The sequence below is a fragment of the Cynocephalus volans genome, chromosome 11, assembly GCF_027409185.1.
Source record: "Cynocephalus volans isolate mCynVol1 chromosome 11, mCynVol1.pri, whole genome shotgun sequence".
Lineage (NCBI taxonomy): Eukaryota > Metazoa > Chordata > Mammalia > Dermoptera > Cynocephalidae > Cynocephalus > Cynocephalus volans.
The window spans coordinates 48,900,232-48,910,747 of record NC_084470.1 but is presented as its reverse complement, the minus strand read 5'-3'; the positions used below and the strand labels follow the sequence as shown (position 1 = coordinate 48,910,747).

The window sequence follows — 10,516 nt, the reverse complement described above, 5'->3', positions numbered from 1 at the left end:
AGTGCATCTTTCAGTTCCATGAGTTCTGCTACATTCTTTTTTAAGGTATTAACCTCTTTGTAAATTTCTTCCTTCATATCCTGGATGTTTTTTCTCATTTCATTATGTTGTCTGAGTCTTCTTGTATCTCAGTGAGTTTCCTTGAGATTGTTGTTCAGAATTCCTTTTCAGTCATTTCAAGGGTTTTTTGCTCTATTGGATCTGGTGTTTGGGAATTACTGTATTCTTCTGGTGGTGTGATATTTTCTTGGGTTTTCATATTTCTATTATCTCTACAGTAATGTCTGGTCATCTGGTAGAGCAGTTGCTTCTATTACTCTGCAATGTGCTTTGAAAACAGAAACATCCTCTTTTTATTCCAGTCTCTGCTAGTGACTCTCCTTATGTCAATGTAGTCGAGTATTTGGCAGGCCACCTGGATGGTGTCTGTGGCTACTGCTGTGTCATTGAGCCACTTTTTCAGCAGCTGTGGCTGTGGCAGTCCACCCAAATGGAAATGGTATTTTCAGCATGCTCTCTTGTCTCCTTTTGGGCAGGGGATACTGCCCTCAGCTCCTGGCCTAGGATCCCAGGCATGCTATCTTGCCTGTTTCCAGTCAGAGGGGGCTACAGCCCTCAGCTCCTCTGGACATAGTTCTTTAGCCTGTAGCTTTCTGGTCTCTGTTTGCTGCAGAGAATGAGGAAGCTGCAACTGAGCCATACCCATCTTCTGGGCCCTGCAGCAGGCAAAAGGCACAAGCACCCTTACAGTCCATGTGTGCTACTTACTCTACAGGCATGAGTGTCTGTGTCTTGAAAGAAAAAAAGTTAACACTCATATGTTACATGAAAATCAGAAAAACAAAGAGCCTTTAAAAAGTTCATGGAAAGATTTGTACTTTTATTTTTCCATGAACTTTTTGAAGTACTCTCATAATGTTCCAATCCTTTAATTTAGGAATGCCTAATTCATCAGTTTGTAATAGTCAGTCAACAAGGTTGTTCTCTACCAAAGCTGACATGCACTTAAACTGAACATAGTAACTATAAACTCCAGTAACTGCAAGTGAAATTTTTGCCAAATTTTTGTTAAGGCAACATCTTAATGGCATCTAACACCTTTCAAAGTAGAATGCTTGTTTCTTGGCAATATATTTACTGCATCAACCTTTTTGTGTGCTGCAGGCATGAGGTCTTAGAGACAGCCTTGGGGTTGGAGCCCCAGTGTCTGAATTTAAGCACTGGGATCACAGCTTTTACTCTGTGGTCTTGGAATGACCATCAGCCATCACAAACCTTAGTTTGTCAAGTATCAATCAGAGAGTGGAAAACAAAGTACCCAGCAAACCGTAACTGACAATGCAAACATGTCCTACAATTATTGTTGGAAAAACTCTGGCATTTCCCAGGTATCAATCAAGAACAGTTTCAGGGGATTGTCAAGAAAAGTTCCCAGATGGGCCCATCTAAGACCCAGACACTGAGCACAATGTAATGCTTTATCCTTCTCACTGGAACAAGTAACATTAACAAATGTCACTGTGAAGGTTGAGTCTACATGTCAACTTGATTAGATTAAAAAATACCCAAAAACCTAGTAAAGCTATCTTTTTAGGTGTGTCCATGAGGGTGTTTCCAGCAGAGATTAGTACGAGAGCATGAGTGGACTGGGTAGAAAAGACCCACCCTCAATGTGGGTGGGAACCATCCAATCTGCTAGGGGATTGGAGAGAACAAGACAGAGAAAAAAGGTGAATCTATCTGCTGGAGCTGGGATACACTCTTCTCTCCTGTCCATGGACATCAGAGCTTGAGACTCTTCATCTTTTGGGTTCCAAGACTTACACCAAGGACACCATTGGCTTCCCTAGCTTTGAGGCCTTCAGACTTGGACTGAGCCACACTCCCGGCATCCAGTTTACAGATGGCCTATCATGGGACTTTTCTTCACAATCACGTGAGCTAATTCCCCTAATAAATCCCCTCTTATATGTTCATAAGTTACCCTATTTTCTCTCTGGAGAACCCTAATACAGTCACAATTCTTAATCAAGGTTTGGGTGAGTTTGCTGCACCCTTTTCTGAGGAAAATGAGGGAAAAAAAGCAAACCATCCCGACTCTATTTTTAAAATCTAGCTTGTTTTCCCAGGATTTGGCAAACTACAAGCTGCAAATCAAATCTAGCCTATCTGCTTTTATAAAGTTTTATTGGAACAAGCTATGCTCATTCCTTTATTATCTATAGCTGCTTTTTGTACCACAGTGACAGAGTTGAGAGTTGACAAAACTAGTCAGGTGCTGCATAATGACATTTTAGTCAACAATTGACCACATATACAATGGTGGTCCCATAAGATTATAAAGCTGAAAAATTCCTATCACCCAGTGATGACACAGCTGTCATAACATCATACCACAATTACTTTATTTTTAAAATAAACTCAGTGTAGCCTAAGTATACAGTGTTTATAAAGTCTACACTAGTGTATGACAATGTCTTAGTGTATGGAATGTCTTCACATTCACTCACCACTCACTCACTGACTCACCCAGAGCAACTTTCAGTCCTGGAAGCTCCATTCATGGTAAGTGGCCTGTACAGGTATACCACCACTTTTTATCTTTTATACGGTATTTTTTATTGTACCTCTTATATGATATTTTTTACTGTACCTTTTCTTTGTTCAGATACACACATATGTTGTTCAATTGCCTCAGAATTCAATACAGTAACATGCTGTAAAGGTTTGCAGCCTGGGAGCCATAGGCTATACCATATAGGCTAGGTATGTAGTAGGCTATGCCATCTAGGTTTCTGTAGGTACATTCTATGATGCTTGCACAGTGATGAGATCACCTAGTGACACTTCTCAGAATGTATCTCTGTCATATTATATTGCCTATAAAATCACAAATATTTACTATCTGGCCCTTTATATAAAAAGTTTGTGGAACCCTGCTCTTTTTGATATGCTTGTCTCCACAAATGTGTTAAGGAGAAATTATAGGAAGTTGAAATGGATTTCACTGAGAGTCCACCATTTTCTACCCTAGAAAAATACATAAAAAGGGTAAGAAGTCATCTCTGTTGTCAGAAACCCTTCAGTGGGACAAAATTTTGCCAATTTAAGTAAACCATGATTTTTTTAAAAGGGGTAAGAAAATCCTCTTCTCTTACTAGAATAGTAAAGAGGTCAGCTGTGATTAAGTTTAAAAAGAATCAAAGTATGGTCTACTCCAGAGACAGGAGGCACTCCCAAGTTGGCAGAATTCTAAAGCAAACACCATGAAGTATTTCTTATTTCCATACTTTCCATACTCCTTCTAACTTGGTCATTCTAATTCTGAACACAAACGATCTATCCAAATGCTCAGCATTTAGCTATCCGAATAGTTCTATACTACACTCACCCAAATAGAACATGCCTTTTTTTTTTTTTTTTTTTTTGGTGGTTGGCCAATACTGGGATCCTGGCTGTGCTCTAAGCAACTGAGAGAACATGGATTCTTAACCATTTTGAAACAGATTTTAACTTAGGAAAAAGCACAATAAGCAAACGTTATACAGTAAATAAACTTTATTTGCCTGTCTTCTGAGATGACATTGCCAACAGTCACAGATTTGATACAATACAATTATGTATTGACTATTTACAATTTACAGTAGTATTTTTTCCTCTGAAAAATATAAGTACAAAAGCTAAGTAAACAATGAGGTACTGCCATTTGGGATTTATCATATATCATAGCTTAAAGAACTAGTCTTTAGCAAATATTAAACAAATCAATCAGGATAAAATAGTCAATTAAGTGCTCTAATTTACCAGAAAAAAATCCACTAAGTTTTACCTCAAAACGTATTGCACAAGTCTTTTAAAAAAACACACTAAAAATAAATAGGAAAGGCAAACAGTTTTTGAAAAAGAGGGACAAAAAGAATAGAAGAAAGGAACAGTAAGTGAGCTCATAAATCAGGTTAAGCCATTAAAAGTATCTTTTAGACGACATAAAACTCTTCCCAACAGAAAACTGAAGAAAAAAGACTATCACCATTTCTCCACTAATAAAATCTATTTAAAGGCAGTCTGTAACGTATCTGTGGGCCAATGTCAGATTTTTCTTGGTCTTTTGGCTACATGAGGGGCCCTGAATGACAGTTTCATTCTCAAAGAATAGCAAATGTGAACAGTTTTCCAAACAGCAGTCACCCAACATCACTCTCCCCATTTCTTCAAGATGAAGATCGGAGCCATGACTGGGGAAAAAAAGGAAAAGAGGATTAGGAAGGAAAGAAAAACTTTTTAAGGTCCAATTTCTGGAAGATTTGTTTTCTCAAGTTAAAAGTACATTCTTTGGTTTGGGGATTGCAGTAAAGTAGTAGAAATATTCTAAATATTAAATCCCAGAGGAATCTTCTGAAAATGAATGCTCTTGAAATGATTCAAACTGACCTATAGTTAAGGAATCTTGGAAAACAGCATTTTTAAGTGAAATTTGGAACTGTGACCTTTCACTATGTATTGAATGCTCCCCGGTCATAAAGAAACCCAGAACTAAACATGCTGACTTGACAGAATCTCAGAAAGATGCAGCTCTTCACATTGGTTTTAAAGATCTCTTCCCTCTTTTCTAATGTGTTGATTTTTCTACATATTGCAATTCTCCCAGCATGATATGCATAGCTACAAAAGACAAACAGCATTTTGGTGTGAGAAGCTATGCTTCATCTGGAATTAACAAACTTAATTTTAAACATTAAAAATGCTACAAGAAGCAAAGCCAAAATCTTCCTAATAAGATTTCTCAAACTAAAATGCTAAAAGCCAGTAATCAGATCAAGTATGAAGTTTAAAAGGCCATAAAAATAAAGTACCAAATAAGATCAAGTAATAGAGACAAACTTTCATATATGTTTAGTGGAAAGTGGAAATTTTCAAGTCTTCTCAACTTGTAAATAAGCAATAAGATCCACTACTCATGATGTACTCCTAATAGTATATTTTTTTATAAAACTTGCTCAATAATCATGTTGATCCTAGGAACCTAAAGAAGATATGACAAAGATCTTCTGTTACATTTAAATTCTTTTGTCAGTTATTATTTTGAAATCTTAGCTTGAGCTGTTGAAGGAAATGAAATTTATGAATGATTCAACAACGCTGCACAATTCCATGTCATGAAAGACAAAAAAGGCTGGGAGAACTTTTATAGTTTAAAAGAGACTAGAGGGCCGAGCCCGTGGCGCACTCAGGAGAGTGCGGCGCTGGGAGCGCGGCGACGCTCCTGCCGCGGGTTCGGATCCTATATAGGACTGGCCAGTGCACTCACTGGCTGAGTGCCTGTCACGAAAAAGACAAAAAAAATTAAAAATAAAAAATAAAAAAATAAAAGAGACTAGAAATACATAACAACTAAATGCAATGTGCAATCTTTGAGTGAATCCTGGATTTCAAAAAATTATAAAAGGCATTATTTGGAAAACTGGAAAAAATTGAATATTTATTATATACTAGATAAAGTATTAGGTTCATATTAAATTTTCAGAGAGTGATAACTGTATTGTATGTAGGAAAATGTCCTTGTTCTTAAAGATATATGCTAAAGTATTTAGTTTATGTTTGCAACTGTCAAATGCCTGCAAGCACAACGTTTGCAAGTTACTGTCAAATGTTACAAAGCAGGGAAAATATATACAAAGAGAGATTGAAGAGTGAGAGTGAGAAAATTTGACAAAATATTAATAAATTGGTAAATCTAGGTAAAGAGTATATGAGTGTTCATTGTACTAATTTTGCAGATCTTATGTCTGAAATGTTTCAAACTAAAAGTTAAGGAGACAATCAATCAATAAAAATGCTACACAGTATACGTTTCCAGTGATAAATGATAGTATTTAACTGCCATAATAAGCACAAGGCAGTATTTCTACCATTATAAAAAAGGAAAACATTAAGACTTAATGGGTGGAATGTGCGATTTACATTTTTTTCTATTTTCACATATTTATTATAGAAGTATCCTAATAAAACCATGTGCTGCACTGCCAGCCATAGTAATATAGATGACAGGAACAATGACAGAATCACTAAGGCAAATTAAATAGCATATGTGAAAATCAAAAGGAGACTCAAATGTAGGCAGAAAGGGTTTTTAAACCTAACATCTTAAAAAACAAATGGCGTATCTTGGCATTCTAAACCTTGATATTGTTAACTGAGTACTGGCTGAATTAACAATCACAGAGAATCTTTATTTTAATTATAATTAAGCCTTGTTAATTGTGATCCAAAATATGAAAATTCTGGGAAAGTTTAGTCTTTAAAAACTTTGCCAGATGTACCCTAAATTTTTAAAGGGTGTTAAATCAAGCTAAAAGCATGAATAATATGTGGGGGGAGGGAAAAGGATGGGTTTAAATGGTGAAGACAGTCAACTGAGTTGAAATATTTTAGATGCCTCCATTTCAATGTAATAATTTGTTAATCAGAAACAGGCACATTTAATTAAAGCAGGCTCCTATGGGTCTCTTCAGGACAAAGTGTGTTATCTTGTGTTTAAACTATATGATCCCAAGAAGTAAATTAATCAACTTTATTATTTCAGACTACCCTGGACTTTAATTAGGCTTTACAGTATTTTTAATTCTGAATTCATAAAATATATCACTTCACTTTTTTCTAGAAAATTTTTCATTTTGCTCTCACAATCTTTATTAATTTCAAAGACGATTCCTGGTAAATTAAAAACAAAAGGAACTAAGATACATAAACACTTTTTCTGATTCTTTTAACAAAAATTTCAAAGAGCAATTGTGAAACTTTCAACTACTATTTAAAGAAATAAAATTTCCTAAAATTATATAAATCTGACTCATGGTGACAATTATTAATCTATACGTTATTCATTTATGTAACAGGATTTACAGAAAATACTTGTATTAATCCATAGCATAATCACATATTCATTAAACAAGAGCAAAAGAATTCCAGCAAAACGGTTAGTATCATGCAATACATTTGATTTTTGCACAAAAAAAAGACATGACATATTATTCTTCACTCACCACATGCTAACTAAGCACAGACTGATGGTTTACTCAGAAGATACCACTGCGAGGTGAAGTAAACTACAAAGCCAGGAAGAAAAAAAGCTTATTGGGTTAGTTTTAAGACTTATAATATAACGCACAGGTTATATGTGTATATGAAGTTCATAGGATTAAATAATACACTAAAATTTTTCTTAAATCTCCCCAAATTAAGGGTATACAGGTAAAGCATAAGTAATCTGTAATACCTCCCAACATCCTAAGTAAACATAATAGTATGTAGCTAAGATTTTACTTGCAACTTTCATTAAAAAATTTAAACAGCATAATGAAAGGTGTACTTTTTACTTTAAGTACACATTTATCTACTAGGTAATTTAGGGGGCTTGCTTTATAAAATGATTTCTTTCATAATTCAATTAAAGTACACATTAAAACTTGTTTTATATAATCTCAATTTACCCTCAAAAGTTTTCAGGAAAATGTTGATGAATTTGAAACACAGGACATGTGTATGCTGAAATCTCATTTCTCAAATATGTCAATTTTATCACTCAATAACTCTTGTAATTCAACATTATATCAGGAATAGTTTCACGCATGTGACTCAAACTGAAATTTCAGTTTAAAGGAACTCAATATCAATATAGTTTTTACTGTAGCAATCCTTCTTAAATTCTATGCCCTATTTCAGGATGGCCACAATCCAAAATCATTAATTAGCTTCATGGTTTGCTTTAAAATGGCAGCATCAAAAACAAAGGTTATTTATAAAATCTGAGTCTATTCTTAGATAGTGTGACCAACATCAAAAGCATCATTTTCTTTATCTTTTATGTTTAATGTGAAGTTAGTAAATTAGCAGCAAAATCAAAAGATAAACTAGAAAATAATATTTGCAACACACACAACACAATAAGGCTAATATCCTACAGGAATCTTAAAGAAGTATCCAAAATATATGTATATGAATGTTCCCTGTGTCTATATAAGTACTGAAAAACTGAAAACCTAAGTGAATAAAATTAATAGGAAATGGGTGAACTAAATTGTAGGACAGCCATATAATCACACAATCAGCCATTAAAAAGAATGAGGTAGATCAGTTTGTAATGAGATGGAATAATATAAAAACATGTTAAGTGAAAAAAGCAAGCTGTTGCATACTCATCTCTGTAAAATAAAATAATTAAGTGATAATGGAATTATAAAAATAATTATAAAGCTTCAAAACATAATTATAAACATAATTGTAAAGCTTCAAAAACATGGGGATATTCACCACACTATTAACAGAGATGACCCTGGCTTGGTGGAAAGTTTGGAGGCTGAAGATCATGAGGACCCTTTCCATGTAATATGTTTCTGAATTGTTTGCAACATCTTTTACAATCATCACATATTACCTTATTCTAAGAATATCGAAGTCAAAACCACTTTTGAGATAACAAATATACCTTTTACATGTGCAATGTTTTCCACTATGCATCAGTTTTATTTGCATTTGTTTCCTGAATCCACCTTCCATACATCTTATGAACTCATGCAAAGGAAAAGGTAAAGCCCACAATGGATGGAAATACTTTTGTACCTATCCATGCTGATAGGTCCTGATAACTTTTGTACCTATCAATGCTGATAATCCTGATGACTTTATTAATTCAGGGGAGATTTTAAAAATTCCAATGAAAGAGAGAAATGTGAGACATTAATATTGCATAAGACTAGTCTATGACAAGGACTGATAAGAACTAGACATAACATGAAGGATCAATGTGAAAGCAAAGCAGAAACAAAGTCAACAGAAGATCAACTATAAAAAATGACTGGAGTGGGGGGAGATGAAAACAAGCCAAGCCTTTTTCATCAAAAAAGAAAAATCTTTTAATGGAGTCTTCAAGAAAATAATCATGTAGTCATATAGTTTTGCTAGCATTCTAAAGAGAAAAATGTATTTCTAGGGAAACTTTTAAAAAGAGGTTTCTATATAACAAAGAAATCTCTCAATTCCAAGAGTTGATTTGTCACCAACTACAATAAACTTCTTAGTGAAATCATCTTAAAGAATAAATAACACTCTCCTCTAAAAAAATCTGATGGTATACTTTTAGGGCAGTTTTATTCAGTGAATAAACAACAACTAGACAAGCCAAGGACTTTTGTATTCCCTCCTGCACCTACTGTGTTACTCAAATACCCAGCCCACTGAGGCCTTGAGAGCTACCTACTCCATCAAAAAATGAAATAGCAGGCACAATAAACTAAAAATTGAGAGGAGGAAAAAGAGAAGACAAAGATACGTACACTTGGTATGTGCATTTTCTTTTTAACTCCTGCCTGCTATACATTAGGTAATTTTATTCCTACTTGAAACATATCTAAAACTTTAAATTTTATACTTTAGAGGGAAATAAACCTTAGAGATAGTATAATCCAACACATTCATTTTACCAGTGAGAGCCAGAAATATAGAAAAGGTTTGCTTAAAGTTAAAACAGCAGTTGAACTGTTGAGATGTAGGCTCTCAGCACAGCAGCACTGCATGTCACCACAGCAGCACCTCCAAGGTGCTGGACTGGAGATGAAGACATTTTGTGAAGTGGTATCATTCCTACAATCTGACTCTCCTGAGGTCTTTAATGGTTTATCTTACATGTTAATTATTAGTTCACCTTTCCAAATCTCATCTTCCAGGAAAGACTAGTTCTATACATTGCTACATGGAGGCTAAATAATCATAACCACCATGCCTACATTATCACAAAAATCCAGCAGAGGCACTATACTATGGTTCTCCAATAACTGTAACTATAATAATTATTAAGATTTTGTTACTATTGCAAAGAAACAGAGGCTCTGGGACTTACCCAACTCTCCGTGGCAAGTCAATAACTGAAGGACTAGGATTCCTTCACACCACACCATCACCCTCAATTATGCTCTATAATTTAATCTTACTTGATAGATAATGGTTTCTCATCTATGAAATATATTCTTGAGATCAAGTTAAACACCAAAAATAATAAGTAATAACTTGTATTCTGTAATGGGGATTTTCAAATAAAGAGTACAAAACTCACTGAGGAGAGGGGAGATATGGTAAAACAGGACACTCTGAAAAATACCTCACTGGCAGTTTCATGGAAAGCTTTTGATCAATGCTGCAAAGTAAATGTATCATCATCAGGGTCAAAAACAAAAGTTTTTAGAATGCATATCTTGTAAAATACCTGCTACAGGATGCAAACACTAACGTGGGCTGCATGACGTCAATGCAAAGTGCAATCCACACTATCTCAGGCATCCTGAATATTAATTTGATAAGGGAGGCAGCCCCGCAATGTGTTTGGAGTTTGTTTCATTTTTCTTATATCAGCTTTTCAGCCCTCAAAGTTAAAATAACAAAATATTCAATGTTGCTGATTTTAATGGAAGGGAAGCTGTAGTTGCACTTAAAGAAAAGATCCATTTGGAGCACACATTTAAAG

The 10,516-nt window shown here is 34.7% G+C and overlaps 1 protein-coding gene across 5 annotated transcripts in view; it reads right to left on the bottom strand.

Moving 5' to 3' along the window:
* Positions 1-3,540: 3,540 nt before the first annotated feature.
* The window catches only part of GOLGA4 (golgin A4), a 115,135-nt gene continuing 108,159 nt past the window's right edge, over positions 3,541-10,516 (bottom strand). For all 5 annotated transcript variants that reach the window (XM_063113563.1, XM_063113564.1, XM_063113565.1 and 2 more), the window contains one exon: positions 3,541-4,235. In XM_063113563.1, coding sequence (XP_062969633.1) covers positions 4,212-4,235 — 24 coding nt within the window. In that variant the 3' untranslated portion in view covers positions 3,541-4,211. The remainder of the gene's footprint in view (positions 4,236-10,516) is intronic.